The sequence below is a fragment of the Ailuropoda melanoleuca genome, chromosome 12, assembly GCF_002007445.2.
Source record: "Ailuropoda melanoleuca isolate Jingjing chromosome 12, ASM200744v2, whole genome shotgun sequence".
Lineage (NCBI taxonomy): Eukaryota > Metazoa > Chordata > Mammalia > Carnivora > Ursidae > Ailuropoda > Ailuropoda melanoleuca.
Window position 1 is genome coordinate 27,119,313 of NC_048229.1, and position 14,251 is coordinate 27,133,563.

At 54.3% G+C, this 14,251-nt stretch overlaps 3 protein-coding genes across 5 annotated transcripts in view; 2 read left to right on the plus strand and 1 right to left on the minus strand.

Moving 5' to 3' along the window:
- Positions 1-86, plus strand: part of LOC100468029 (leukocyte immunoglobulin-like receptor subfamily A member 5) — a 3,988-nt gene extending 3,902 nt beyond the window's left edge. Inside the window, exon 9 of the mRNA XM_034638105.1 lies at positions 35-86. Within this exon, the coding sequence (XP_034493996.1) occupies positions 35-86 (52 nt within the window). The remainder of the gene's footprint in view (positions 1-34) is intronic.
- Positions 87-3,321: 3,235 nt separating this feature from the next.
- On the plus strand, positions 3,322-9,988 carry RPS9 (ribosomal protein S9). 3 transcript variants are annotated; one of them, XM_034672610.1, is made up of 6 exons: positions 3,322-3,455; positions 3,708-3,823; positions 3,950-4,072; positions 8,712-8,898; positions 8,955-9,153; positions 9,735-9,984. In XM_034672610.1, the coding sequence occupies exons 2-6, from the start codon at positions 3,727-3,729 to the stop codon at positions 9,798-9,800; spliced, it is 672 nt and encodes a 223-aa protein (XP_034528501.1). In that variant the 5' UTR covers positions 3,322-3,455; positions 3,708-3,726; the 3' UTR covers positions 9,801-9,984. The 3 variants fall into 3 exon arrangements, with proteins under 3 accessions (XP_034528501.1, XP_011233998.1, XP_034528502.1); XM_034672611.1 differs by having other exon boundaries at positions 3,422-3,463; XM_011235696.3 differs by lacking the exon at positions 8,955-9,153 and having other exon boundaries at positions 9,735-9,988.
- Positions 9,978-14,251, minus strand: part of LOC100467775 (leukocyte immunoglobulin-like receptor subfamily B member 2) — a 6,543-nt gene continuing 2,269 nt past the window's right edge. Inside the window, exons 2-7 of the mRNA XM_034638107.1 lie at positions 14,165-14,249; positions 12,615-12,731; positions 12,211-12,253; positions 12,096-12,133; positions 11,859-11,908; positions 9,978-11,178 (exon numbers count right to left, since the gene is read on the minus strand). Coding sequence (XP_034493998.1) covers positions 11,032-11,178; positions 11,859-11,908; positions 12,096-12,133; positions 12,211-12,253; positions 12,615-12,731; positions 14,165-14,249 — 480 coding nt within the window. The 3' untranslated portion in view covers positions 9,978-11,031. The remainder of the gene's footprint in view (positions 11,179-11,858; positions 11,909-12,095; positions 12,134-12,210; positions 12,254-12,614; positions 12,732-14,164; positions 14,250-14,251) is intronic.

A 14,251-nucleotide genomic window follows, 5' to 3' on the forward strand; every position in this document is an offset into this window, starting at 1 on the left:
CTCTCCCTGAACCCCCCTGTTTGCTGAGACACAGTATTGAGAAGAGGCCAGTTAATACCCTAGGCGGCCTGCAAGTGTCCCCGTGAAAGGAAGAGCTGTGTGGGTCTCATTCTCCATCAAAAGCTAGAAGTGACTAAGCTTAGGGAGCAGGGCGTGTGGGAGGCCCGCACAGGCCCAACGCTAGGTCTGCTGTGCCGAACTGTCCAGCTGTAAATGCAAAGGGAAAGTTCCTGAAGGATACTGAAAGAGCTCACCTAGAGCACGGCCCTGACTCCCTTCAATCCTGCGAAGGCCGAGAGAGGCGCGGAGGCTGCAGACCAGTTTGAGGCTGGCCCAGGCGGTTCAGGAGGTGGAAGGAAAGAAGCCGTCTCCGTGAGTGTGCGAGGTGAGGCAGCCCGCCCTGGTAGAGAAGCTGCGGCCAGCTACCCAGGCTAGCTGAGATCATCCAGGAAGGTGGCTACATGAAACACAGATTTCCAGTGTAGACGGAACAGCCTCCCACCGCAGATGATGCCGTGTGGGCTCTCATCACTAGAGAGAAGTCAATGCCTGGCTTCAGAGCCTCAGAGGACAGGCTGACCCCTGTCAGGGGCCGAGGCAGCTGCTGGCTTCACGTCGGAGCCGGTGCTCGGAGACCATTCTGAGAACCACAGGGCCCTTGAGAATGATGCGAAATCCCCTCTGCCTGTGCTCCGTAAATGGCACAGCAAAGCCTGGAGACGGCACAGCTCTTCACAGCACAGCCACTGACTATTTTAAGCCCACTCTTGAGACCTACTGCTCAGAGGAAGAAAAAGAATCCTTGCACCTGGTGACAATGCCCCTGGTGACCCAGGAGCTCTGATGGGGGTGCTCGACGAGACGAATGCTGTGTTCGGGCTGCTAACACAAGGCCCATCCTGCAGCCCGTGGATCATGGAGTCATTTCCACTTTCGAGTCTTAGCGTGATCAAATACATTTTGTAAGGCTGTAGCTGCCTTAGACGGTGGGTCCTCTGATGGATCTGGGCAAAGTCAACTGAAGACCTTCCGGAAAAGATTCAGCATTCTAGATGCCATTAAGAGCACTTGTGATTTGGGGTGTCTGGGTGGCTCAGTCGGTTAAGCGCCCGACCCTTGATCTCAGCTCGGGTCTTGATCTCAGGGCCGTGAGTTCAAGCTCTGCGTTGGGCTCTAAGCCTGTGGGACCTACTTAAAAAAAAAAAGGAACATTTGTAACTCATGGGAAGAGCTCAAAATATCGACATTAACGGGAGTTTGGGAGAGTGGATTCCAGCCTCATGGATGACTTTGAGGGGTTCAAGACTTCAGGGGAGGAAGTCGCTACAGATGCGGTGGGATCAGCAAGAGAACCTGAATTGGACGTGGAGCCTGAAGAAGGGACTGAACGGCAGCAAGCTTGCCGTCAGACGTGAGCCGATGAGGAGCTGCTGCCGAAGGAGCAGGGGAAGGGGTCTCCCGGGTTGGAATGTGCTCCTGATGATGGGTGCGGATTGTTGGCATGACAACAGGAGGGGTCAGGATATCACATGCACTGATGGGGCCGAGGCAGGGTTTGAGAGCATCGACTCCGATTCTGAAAGCAGTTCTCCTGTGGGCAAAACGCACCTGCCACAGAGATGTTGTGACAGGAAGAGTCAACCGATGTGGCCAACCTCACTGTTATTTTAAGAAGTTTCCGCAGCCCCCTTGTCTTCAGCACCCACCACCCTGACCAGACAGCAGCCACCAACATGGAGGAGACAATGTCACAGGATTTTTGTTCCCTTAGTGCCCGCGTTTCTTGGTCACGCTGCTTTGGAGAATGAAGAGGCAGATCAGAGCGGTGGGCAGCCAAGCAGTTTATTGAGTGATGGTACAAAGCTCCCAGAGAGGAAGGGCACCCAAGCAGGTTGCTGTTTTGGAGTTCAAATCTAGGGGTTTTATAAGGTCCTTCAAAGAACTATCTCAAGCATCCTGAGAGTGGGCCCCTGTGGACTGGCCACTAAGGTGTGCCAGTCAAGGCTCTGACCGTGCACCTGTCTACCTGTCGGGTTATTGTTGGCTTGTTGATGGTCTTTTAGGCTGACATCTGGAGACTAACTGCCTCAACTTGTGATAGTGACCAATGTTTCATGGTTAATTGTTTTGTTTCAGGATGTTCTGCAAAAGTCGCTTCTGCAGAAACTGCTAGACAGGAGGCTATGGTGCTCTTAAGCTGTAAAACAGAACAGTAGTGCCGTTTTGTCTCAACTGTCCTGGCTCCCTGTTTTCTTACTGGGGACCCTGGCCGGACTACCTAAGTGTCCAATTAACTCCTAACAGCAAGACTCTCCAGCAGCAGAACGATTACCACTTGCTGAAAGCTCAGAAGATGATTAGCACTTGCTAGCAATAAAGTATTTTTAAAATTAAGGTGTGTGTACATCGCGGGGTTTTTAGACATAATGCTATTGCACACTTAGTAGACCACCGTATAATGTGAACAGAACTTTTAGATGCACAGGGAAACAAAAAATTCATTTGATTTGCTTTACTGCAACATCTGCTTTCTTGGTGGTCTGGAACTAACCCCCCAGTGTCTCCGAGGTGTGCCTGCAATCCTAGAGCCTGTGTGAGGGTAAGAGGTCCAGAAAGGAGGTCAAGACACCGTGCAAGCTCCTGCAGGTGATCAATGGCGCCAAGGTGGAGCAGGATCGATAGCATGAAATTTCAGAACATTTCCCCTGCTCTGGAAACCCAAAGGAAACCTCAAGATGCGAACTGCGGTTTTTGGTGAAGGAATGAGGCCCACGGTGCGGGAGGGCGACTTCCCCCTAGCGGGAGCGGCACACACCAGCTGAGTTGTTCCAGGGGAGGCCCGATTCCTGGTGTAGGGACGCTCGGGAGGCAGGACTGCAATCCCGGAGGACGCGAAGACGCGCAGTGCGCGCTCGGGCAGGGCACCCACGCGCCTCGGAGGCCTGGTCTCTGCACCTGCTGCCCAGACGGCTGTGCAGCCAGCGGGCGCAGGGCCGGGCAGCTCCCGGCCGAACCTCAGGCGGACGCCACTCCGGCATGAGAGCCGACGACATCGGGATTCAGGAACTAACGGGGCCTTTCCTGGAAGGTCGCCCTCGGGGTGTGGTGTGTGTGTGTGTGGGGGGGGTAATCTTTCCACGGAGCGGGAGCGCCTGCGGCCCAGAAAAGAGAGACATCACGTGGCGACTCTCAGCCTCGCCAGCGGGACAGGGGCCGAGCCAGCCCCCCACCTCCCAGCGCGCGCGCCGCGACCCGCGTCTGCGCCGGGCACAGTCGTCCAGCTCAGCTCGCCGCTCTGGCCCGACCTGTCGTCTCGAATGCGTTTCCGTCCGCCAACGCCTCTTCTGATTGGTGCAGACGTGCGGCGTGCGCGCTGACCTCACCAGGCCGCGTCGTTGCTATAAAAACGTGGCTGGGTAGCGTGTGCGTCTCTTTCTCAGATCTTGGAAGCTACGGTAAGGAGGTTTGTGGTGTTCTGCGCGCTCGTCAGGGTGTGGGCTGCGGGGTCGGGCCGAGCGCCCGACCTCAGATGAATACGTTGAAGAGGTGGAAGGTAGGAGGTGGTCGGACAGGACTACCCCGCGGGAGTGCGGGCAGTGCGTGTCACGGAGGCGGCGCGGGTGGTTCTCGCGAAGTTGCGGCGTGGCCACGGGACTGCGCAGGCGCCGTCCGCGGCCCTAACACGCCCGGCTTGCCCTCCCGCGCAGGCGCACGCGCCCAGCCAACATGCCGGTGGCCCGGAGCTGGGTTTGTCGCAAGACCTACGTGACTCCTCGGAGGCCCTTCGAAAAGTCGCGCCTCGACCAAGAGCTGAAGCTGATCGGTGAGCGGTCTAGACCCGGTTTCCGCTTCCGGGTGCGGGAGGGCGAGGCCGGCCGCGTGCTTGGTCCGCCCCGGGTCGTGGGGCCCGTTCCTGTCCGGCCCCGCTAGCAGCCCCCTGTCTCCGCAGGCGAGTACGGGCTCCGGAACAAACGTGAGGTCTGGAGGGTCAAGTTCACCCTGGCCAAAATCCGCAAGGCTGCCCGGGAGCTGCTGACGCTGGACGAGAAGGACCCGCGGCGCCTGTTTGAAGGTGTGTGTGTGTGTGAGACGCCGGCTCCCCGAACACCGCCCGCGCGAACCTGGTGGTCCCCGGCCTTCAGCAAGGCCTGGACAGGAGGGGACTGTGGGTGTCCCAGGGAAGATCGTGGCAGGTGAAACTTAACAATTGTGGTGACGTGTGGGTACTACAGCTTATTACTACCTTAGCGCTGTGATTAAGGTCTGGAATTTCTCCTTTGAGACGGGAGTTGGTTAATGACGAGCTTCCCGGAGCAAAGACTGGATAGAATGATCGCGTTGAAACTTAAGCGATCGCTTTCAGACTGTACCAAAGGAATCATATTAAAGTAGCTGGAATTTCGTGAGGATTCCCTAAGTGCCCTTTAAAGCTTTTCTACTGCGTTGGATCTGCTCGACAACCTCCTAGCGGTAGCTTACGATGTTGTTAGCATCTTGGGGGAGGAGGAAGGGATCAGAGGGGCCTCTCACTGTAGTGGGACTGAGGGCCCCCAACTCAGTGATGGGGATGGGCTGAGATGTTAGAGGAAGACAGTGACTGAAAGGTTAAGGATCCCCCTCATTACCCTAGCAGTGGAAGAGGTAGCTTGTGTTTTGTAGAAGCTTGTATGGGAGTAAAATTTACACGCCACAAGTTGTTGTGTGTTGACCCCTAAATAGGCTGCCTCACGGCTATCTTCCTGATGCTGCTTTGCCCCCGAGCTTAGGGAATCTTGGTTCATGGTGAAAAGCAGGAGGGGCTGGAATCCTGCCTGGCTTTTCCTAGATTTTCAAAGTTACTAGTTTGATTTCTCTCCCAGTGTATGCTTAAGAAGGAAACCTGATTTTACACTTGAGCCCTCGCTGTTAAGCGTGAGTCGTCATTCCTGTTCGAGGTTGAGAAAAGCATGGAGCTTGTTTAACCAATAACCGATCACACAGTCCTGAAAATTCAGGAATTTCCTCCCCCGTGGATGCTTGGGTGGGACCTTATCCCAAAATCTGGGGAGCCAGCCGCAGGTAGTTGAGGACAGAGGGACTTCTGGAGATAGAGCTATTCAACGTCCGTAGTTGGATAAGCAGTCATGTGGCAGACCGGGCAGGGTTGAGCTGTAGGTAACCCAGGAGTATTTGTGGTTTCCTGTGGAAGAAGTGGAAGTTACAGGGAAGGCAGCACCACAGGCGGTAGGCTTTCTAGTAAACCGAAGCCATTTATCCACACGGGACAGGAAGGAGGAACCTGCAAGCTCTGCCTGTGTCTGGAGGTGTTTGTCACAGATACAGCCTGGGGTCCAGCCTTTCCCACTGAGGCCTGCAACTTTGCGCAAGAAGCTTCTCTGATTCTTGTCCGTTGAAAACACGTTGGCTCTTAAACCAGTTGCAGCCAGCTTGTGGCCCAGGGTTTATACAGGTATGGGCTCTATCCTAATGGCAGCCGTAAAGAAACTGAAACTGAAAAACATTCGTTTTTCAGATCAGAAATTAAGGCACTTCAGTGTTCGCCTTGTGCCATGATGACAAGGAAGGGCCTCTGCCTCAGGATTGTGCACATTGGTTTACATTTGTACAACATTCTGGTTGTTCTCGCTTTGGTCAGATGGAGCCCGGGTAGCTTTTCAGTTGTTGGACATACTCCTGTTGAAAAGTTCATTTGACATGCACTGAGAATTATTTTAGTAGTTATACATATATAAGGCTTGTTTGGTGTTGATGGAATGGCTGGCCCCATTCTTCTTTAACAGTGTGTAGATGGTTCAGTAGTAAATGTGAAATATTTTTAATGATATTGGTTTTATTTTATTTAGAAGTCTCTAAGAAGGTTTTAAACTTTGAATTCTTGTTACATTTCTGTTCTCTAGCATAAGTACAAAAACGCATAAAGTGTCCTAGCTGGTACATAATCCCAAACTGGTCTTTTTAAGATCTTTATTTATTTGACAGAGAGCACAGGTAGGCAGAGAGACCAACGCGGGGCTCAGTCCCAGAACCCTGGGATCATGACCTGAGGCAAAGGTAGACCCTTAACTGAATGAGCCACCCAGGCGCCCAGACCCAGACTCGTTTTTATTTGCCTGTTGGGTTTCTTTTTTGTATTAATATTTGAACATAATTGTCCTTTGTTAACCCACGTATAATTCACAGACCATGTTCTGTAGTTCTAGGTGTACAACATAGCAGTTTGATATTTCTATATACTGTGAAATGATCACAATAAGTCTACTTAATCCCTGTCATAAAGCCTCTGAAAAAGATCTGTGGGGCACCTGGGTGACTCAGTTAAGCCTCTGCCTGCCATTCCCCCTGCTTGTGTGCCCTCTCTGTGTCAAATCTTTTTTTTAAAAAAAGATACACTCTCATCAACTCTGCAATATACAGTATTATAACTGGAAGTTTGTACATTTGACCACCCATTTCCTGTTAACTCTGGCAACCACCATAATCTGTTTTCTGTATCTATGAATTTGATGAGGTGTTTCTTGGTGGTGGAGGTGGTGGTGATTTTGTTTAGATTCCACGTATAAGTGAGATCATGGGATTTGTTTTATTTAGTCCACTTGGCATAATGCACTCAGGGTCCAACCACGTTGTTGCAGGTGGTGGGATTCCATTCTTTTTATGGCTGAGTAATACTGTGTGTGTATATACCACCCCTGTTGTCCATTCAACTGTCAGTGGACACTTCAGGTTTCTGTGTCTTGGCCAATGGAAATAATGTAGTGAACGGGGCAGGCAGGGGGCTTCTCTCTTCCAGTTAGCCCTTTCATTTTCTTTGGATAAATACCCAGAAGTGGGATCTGCTGCATCATCGTAGTTAACTTTTGAGGAACCTCCATGCTGTTTTCCATAGTGACTGTGCCACTTTGCATTCCCACCAACCATGCACAAGGGTTCCCTTTTCTCCACATCCTCACCAGCACTGTTGTCTGTTGGGTTTTAGATCTAGCCAATCTGATATGTGTGAGGTGACCTCACTGTGGTTTTGATTTGCATTTCCCGGATGATCTCTGATGATGAGCACCTGTTCATGTACCTGTTGGCCATCTGTGTGTCTTAGGGAAGGTGTCTGTTCAGATTCTTCGCCCATTTTTGAATTACATTGTTTGGAATATTTTGCTATTGAGTTGGAGTTGCTTGTGTATTTTTGGTGTTGACCTCATGTCAGATACATAATTCACAAGCATTTTGTCTTTTTCAAGATTGCTTTGGGGTCCCTTGTTCTGTACAGATTTTAGGATTGATTCTTTGTTGCACTTAAATGGAAAACACCTTTGGTGGGGCGCCTGAGTGGCTCAGTTGGTTAAGCCTCTGCCTTCAGCTCAGGTCATGATCCCAGAATGCTGGGATCAAGCCCCACTCCTGCTTGCAGCCCATGAGCTCGCTCTCTCAAATATATGTTAAAAAAAGAAGAAAACAACGGAATTCTGATAGGGATTACATTGAATTTGTTTATTGCATGGGGTAGTGTGGGTATTTTAACAATATTTTCCCAAACCATGAGCATGGAATATCTTTTCATTTTGTGTCTTCAGTCTTTTTCTCATCAGTGTCTTACAGTTTTTAGTGTACAGGTTTTTCATCTCTTTGGTTAAGTCTGTTTTTAGGTATTTTATATTTGTTGATGTTTTGTGAATGGGAGGATATTATGTCTTCCGTTGAGCATTCAGCCATGCAAAAAACAAAGCCATGTTATGATTTGGGGTATTGGGAAAGGTTAAGTGTATTTCTCCATTTTGATCTTCTTTCCCATCGACTGCTAGGGAAACTATCACTTCACAAAGTCATGGAGCTTGCTTGAATTGTTTTGCTGTAATTAAAGATAATGGCCACTTCATAACAAGTGAAACTAACCCTCTGGGGGGGGGTTTACCCCAGTGATAGAGTGTTGATTAGCTGTGAAACTATGTGGTAATCAACAGTATGAGCCCTGGGGCTGGGGTTTGCCCCCAGAATCCCTAGGGCAGTCCAGCATGGAGTGGTCCGGAGCCGTGGGCACAGTGCATGACCTCCTGTGCCCAGGGCTGCTGGGAGAAAGTCAGAAGCTGGCATCTGCTGGGTTATCTCCTGCCGTGCATTGTTAGCACATCCACACCATAATTTTTTAGCGGAAAACCACAAAATGATAAAGTGAATGACAGATACTCAACTTGAGCGTGTTCCCGGCCTGTGACTTTTCTTGGGTCCAGAAGCTAAGTACTGCCAGTCCAGTGTTAACACTTAGGAAGGTGGTTTAGGGTCAGATTTGATGAGTAGGGCTTTCGTGACTCCAGCTGGTTAGCTCTCGACCACTACACTTCATCGTGGGAGTAATGGTTTAGCGATAGCAGCATGGAGTCTTTTGCAGAGAGATACTAAGTCCTCTTCTGGGGATTGTCTCATTACTCTCTTGACACCTCCAAGGAAGGTTCTACTCCTTTTTTCAGAGGAGAGCAGAGGTATGTGTGGTCACTTGTCCTCCTTGGTAAGATGAGTATGGCCAGTAGTGACCTGCTTTAGGTTGCGTGAAGATTGCAGGAGTCACAGTGGCTGCTACGTTGATTCTTAAATCAGAATCGGTTCTTAGTTCCCACTCAAGTCGCAGCTCCATGATAATGGAGCTCCTTAAGTGGGGGATTTGAACCCCAAGAAGTCCGAAGTGAGCCAGACGCCTCAGTCCATGCTTCCCCTCCTACCAGGCAATGCCCTGCTGCGGCGACTGGTGCGCATTGGAGTGCTGGATGAGGGCAAGATGAAGCTGGATTACATCCTGGGTCTGAAGATCGAGGATTTCTTGGAGAGGCGCCTGCAGACCCAGGTCTTCAAGCTGGGCTTGGCTAAGTCCATCCACCATGCCCGTGTGCTGATCCGCCAGCGCCATATCAGGTAACGCGTCAAAGGGGCTCCCTGAGTCTGTCTCCTGTGCCATCCCCCATGCTCAGTTTGCTGTCCTTACCTCCTATGCAGCCCTCGGAGGTGACAAAGGTGCGAGCACACCTTGAGGGTACAGATCGGCCCCTGCAGACAGCTCGTGGGTGTGGGGACAGCCTCGTCCCCTGCCCCATAGCCCAGCGCAAGGGTCACTGCGGCCTGAGCCGTACACCTTGCGAAGGTTTCTCCAGGCTTGCAGGCAGCGGACAGGTAACCCCTCGGTGTGCCCAGTGAGAGGAGTCGTTGGGCCTCAGCCGGTGTGGGTGCGTTGTGTAATCAGTTGTCTGTCAGGCCCGCTCGTGGACTCATTCTGGATCCTGGCAGCATTAACTGATGTTAACTTGGCAAGTTGACCACAGCCGTGGTCTGATGTTCAAGGGCCAGAATTACAGGAGTCTGGCTCCCTCGGGGGGCAGATGGGTCTTTCATCTGGGTGCTCAGTTTGCCCTTTGTCTCATTTTGTGGAACAGAGTCTCAGCTGCTTCAAGGGCAGGGAGGCTGCTCCTTAGATGGTAAAGCCCCCTGTCTGGCACAGTTCCGCTTTGAGAATCAGACCCTGGAATTACTTACTGGCTGCCACGAGCTCCCCTCCTTACTTTGTGGTCCTGTGTGAGTCGAGTGACGCTCTAAAGCTCTCCAGACAGAACACACGGGTGCTGGAGGGACAGGCACACTTTTGCGGTTGGTGGTGCTGGAGCAGGTTGGAGTCCCAGCGGAGAGCAGTAGGTCCCCTCCCACTGGGGTCCTGTTTCCCCCCCCCCCAATCCCTCACCTGCCGTCCTTGCCTCCAGGGTCCGAAAGCAGGTGGTGAACATCCCGTCCTTCATTGTCCGCCTGGATTCCCAGAAGCACATTGACTTCTCCCTGCGCTCTCCATATGGGGGTGGCCGCCCAGGCCGTGTGAAGAGGAAGAATGCCAAGAAGGGCCAGGGTGGGGCTGGAGCAGGTGATGACGAAGAGGAGGATTGAGCCCACCCTTCATCCCCTCCGGGCTGTGGATTGTCTAGTTTCCCAGTCAGATAATAAAACAATCCTTTGGAACTGGTGTTTATTGGTATTTGTGTCTCCCTTCCTGTTCTGAACATACAGCCTCTGGTGGGAAGAGGCACAGGCCGGATCCTTGACCAGGCTCCCTCCAGCCAGTTCACACTCCAAGCCTTGCCTCCTGCTTAGAGGGGCCCGGGGAGCCTACCAGCTGGCGGTCCTTGGGTGCAGTTGTGAGCAGCACAAATACCACTTCCTTATTTCAGCAGGGATGCCAGCAGTGTTAGGGGAAATTGTCAAGCCAGTTATTTGCATGGGGGTCGGGGGACTCCTTCCCAGGCAGGGGAAGTAGCAAGTGGAGGTCAGGGTCAGCCCAGTGTCTCTAGCCCTTTGAACCTTGACCCTGGCAAAAAGAAGTCAGGGTTAAGGTTGGCAGGAGCTGAACACTGAACCAGTTAAATTGGGGTTTGCTGGGGGCTTACTAGACAGGACAGGCTGGTTTCAAAGCTTACTACATTGCTGTGTTGGGAAGGGACAGCTGAGGCACCCTGCTCCCCTCCCCCTGCATCTGGAGTTGCTGAACACGGTCTGGAGGGAGAGCAGCTTCCCTTTTCTCTGCCTTGTTGAGAAGCTGCATGGGGAAGGGGCGTGGTCTTGGGAAAAGGGAAGCCCTTGGCATTGGGCAACCCCTCCTGGGCTACAGCACTACTCACAAGTCCATCTTTTGAGGCCTTGGGCTCTGAGGTCAGTTTAAAGTGCCCAGCTTCAAGTATGATGCCACTGGGCCGTGGGATGCTGCTGGGAAGCCTCCAGAAGTTCCCTATTTCTTGCAGCTTAGTGCTGGGTTCCCCCCACACCACAGGTTGCCACTTGGTAATTAATCTTGGCGTTTCCCAGGGAACCTAGGAACTGTAACATCAGATGTGTCGTGATGGGAATTCCTGGAAGCAGTCAACTTCCACAAGGTCCTAGGAGTTGCTGGTGGTCCATGTCCTGCCTCCAGGCTCCTTAGGTACCACCCACTGTGGGCAGCCCCTGTGCCTTCCAGGGTCCTTGCAGGGAACCTTCCAGACCCGTGGAGTGGCCATATGGGTCTTTTCTGGGCTAGTGGATGGCCAGAGAGGCATACACGTTGGGCTCATCTGGAGGCTCCCCTGATTGGGAGGAAGGGGGTGCACTTGTTTCCCGCGTGAGGGTGAAGCAGCTCAGCTGGGCGTAGGTCACATCTTGAGGGTCTTCAGATACTGCAGCCTGGAGCAAGGGGAGAGGAAAGGCATCTGGCTGGGGAGGGGAGGATGTCCTCCCTGGGGGTCTAAGGGGCTTGCTAGACACTGAGGGGTGGCCTTGAGCCCCCTCTTGCCTCTTTCAGTATATCTGGGGAGGAGGGGTGTGAGGTGGGAATGCCTGTGGTGAGGATGCAGGGAATGGGCACGTGAGTAGTTGGCCATGGGAATCTGGTGCTGGGGGCGGTCAAGGCTGGAGGCAGGAATTGAGGTGGGCCCTCAATGTGGAAGGACAGGCAGACCCAGGGGCCCCTGCAAGGCGGCTCAGCTCAGTGGCCCGGGTGAACTCCGTGAACCTGCCGCAGGTTGTCAGGGAAAGAACGAACAGCAGAGGACTGAGCGAGGCCGTGGGACCACTTTCTGTGAAGTGTAGGAGGCACCTTCTCTGGGCCTCCACAGGCCCAGGGCATGGAGTTCAGCCCCTCTGCAGAGCACAGACTGTTCAGCCCTAACCTCCAGCTCCGCCAGCTCGACCCTAGTGTACCAACAGCGGGAGATCAGAAGAGGCCAAGGGGAGTGGGGTTGCAGCAGTGCAGAGGGCCGTGGGCTTCCAGAACGGAGAGGCCTGCTGCTGGGTAGAGTGTCCACGGGGTTTACCACGTGGCAGGGAGGCAGGGGGTTCCCTGGTCAGGAGCACAGGGAGCTCACCTGGCTGGCCAGCTGTCTGTCCTCAGGCCATGTGTCTTTCACGACAGCATCTGGTGGGGACAGAAAAAGGTGGCCACTTCTCTTGCCAAGATGCCCTGAGATCTCAATGGCAGGAGCCCAGAGAGGGTGAATGATGTTACAAAGCCACACGGAATCAGATGCTGTCCCCCCACTCCACTGCCCACCCACGTCTCTGGGCCCGCCTCCCCATACCCAGGGCTGCCCCACGCTTCTTACACAAGGTCTCCTCCTGGGCAGCCGCAGCGGGACCGGAGCTGGGGAGGAGACAGGGTGTTAGCAGCAGTGAGGGGGCTGCTGGCTGGCAGGAGTCGGGGTCTCGGGCTGGTCTTACCTCCTGGGCGGGCCTCTGTCCTCAGGCACTGACGCTGCCGCTGCTGCAGGAAGTTGGAAGTGAGCCTCAGGGCCCCCTCCCCAAACCCTCCCCGGGTCTGCCTTCAGCTGAGGATCTAGATGATCCCTGCCCAGCCCGCGTACAATTCACGAGAAAGCAGTTCTAAACAGTAAAACTTGTATGTGTTTTCAAACGTAAGTTCGAAAAGGCAAAGGGATAAAACATTTACACGTATGCTCACATGTAACCTTCTTTCTAGGGTTTCTCACTGAGAGATGCTGGAGTCCTGCTACACCAGCCTTTCCCACCTCCCTGGTTTCCCTCTGGCCGCTGCCCTGAGCCCACCCTCGGTCGGCCCACGGGGCAGCCTCCACCCCCAGCCCGTCACCCCCTTCCCTTCTCACCCCGCTTCCTGCCTTTGCCCCGACGCCGGTGTCGGACCAGGAGGAGGACGAGGAGGCCGAGCAGCAGGACGAAGGCCACCGCGGCCCCGATGAGGACGTACAGGTACCAGTGGGGACCTTGGGCACGAGCCACACCATGACTGAGCCAGCGATGCCATTTCACGGAGCACCTGCTGTGTGCATTCACCTCTGACCCTGTCAACAGCCCTGCAGCAGGGGATCGCCGCCCCTCCCGCCCACTCCACAGACGGGAAACTGAGGCACAGAGAGGTCATTCACGTATCCCAGGTCGCCCAGCATGGAGGCGGCAGGGCTGGGGCTGGAACCAGGGCTCTGGGTTCCTTGTAGGATTTGGGTTTTTTTCATACTGCCCCCTTACCCTCCAGGCAGAACACTGGAGTGGAGACCCGTCCACCAGACCCGTCTCCCACACTGCACAGGCCTGACGCCCCCACAGGGGCCTGTGTGGACCTGGAGTGTGTGCATCTGCAAGGGCAGAAGGGAGGGCTCTGGCCTTCCAGAGCTCCGAGAAGGGCCATGCTGACACCTTCACCGAAACCTCACAGCGGCCCTGAGGGAGGCGGTGGGAGGCCTGTTGTGCAGACGGTGAGCCTGGGCCGCTGAGAGGGACGTGGCTTGGCCAAGAGCCCACAGCTGGGAAGTAGCAGGGCTGGGATCTGAAGCTGGGGGCGTGACTTGCAAGCCTTGCTCTTGCCCTCGCTCCCTGGCTGCTCTCAGGCCAAGCTCCCCGCCTTCTGTGAAGGCGACTCAGACGCCTTCTGTGTGCGCCTGCTCCCCTGCCCCACACAGCGACGAAGCCACCTTCTTGCCCTTTGCAGTCAGATTTCAATCCGTGGAATTGTCCCAGTGACAAGGAACTTTTCTCCGGCCGTAATCTCAGGAAGTGGCTGAAGCAAGCCTAGGCTGAGCTCCTCCCACCCACCACCTCCCGACAGAGACCCCCCCCTTACCTTTCTGCCAGATGAGGGGTGCATCCTCAGAGTATCCTGGGACCAGGACAGGGAGGTGAGGGGCAGGGGCTATGTGCTCCCCACTTCAGGGTGCTCCTCCCCCTGCTGGGTGCCACCCTCTCCCTCTGCCATGACCACCCCACCTGCCATTGGCCCAGGCTCAGAAGCCCCGTTGCCCTGTGGTCACCCCAGGCACAAGCCATGCCAGAGAGGGTGATCTTGGTCCTTCCAGGGATCAAGCCTCTGCTGGTCACCCACCCTGGTGGTGTCTCTGGGGGAGGGGCTCCTAGGACTGGAGGAGGGTGAGAGGAGTGGGCCTCTGGCCTTCCTCCTTTCTGTCAGCCCTGAGCCCTCTCCAGCCTACTTCACTCCCCAAACACTGCAGGACCGCAGTGGGGAAGGTGGGAGCCAGGCATGGGGGCTGTTGCCCTGACTGTCCCTCTGAGAGCTGAGGTTCCCCTCTTGCTGATCCCCTCCTTCTCTGACCCCCTCACTCCCATCCCAGCCTAGCACTCCCCTGAGGACAGGTACCTGAGCGGACCATGAAGATACAAAGGGGACAGGGCTGGGGCTCCTCACCTGAGACCAGGAGCTTCAGGGGGTCACTGGGGTGTGACAACAGGTAGGGGGAGCTGCTCTGTGAGCCATAGCACCTGTAGGTCCCCT

Coding starts and splice junctions, on each gene's coding strand:
- RPS9 (XM_034672610.1), top strand. CDS start 3,727: ATGCCGGTGGCCCGGAGCTGGGTTTGTCGCAAGACCTACGTGACTCCT. Junction 3,824..3,949: donor CCAAGAGCTGAAGCTGATCG/GTGAGCGGTCTA, acceptor CTGTCTCCGCAG/GCGAGTACGGGCTCCGGAAC. Junction 9,154..9,734: donor GGCTTGCAGGCAGCGGACAG/GTAACCCCTCGG, acceptor CCTTGCCTCCAG/GGTCCGAAAGCAGGTGGTGA.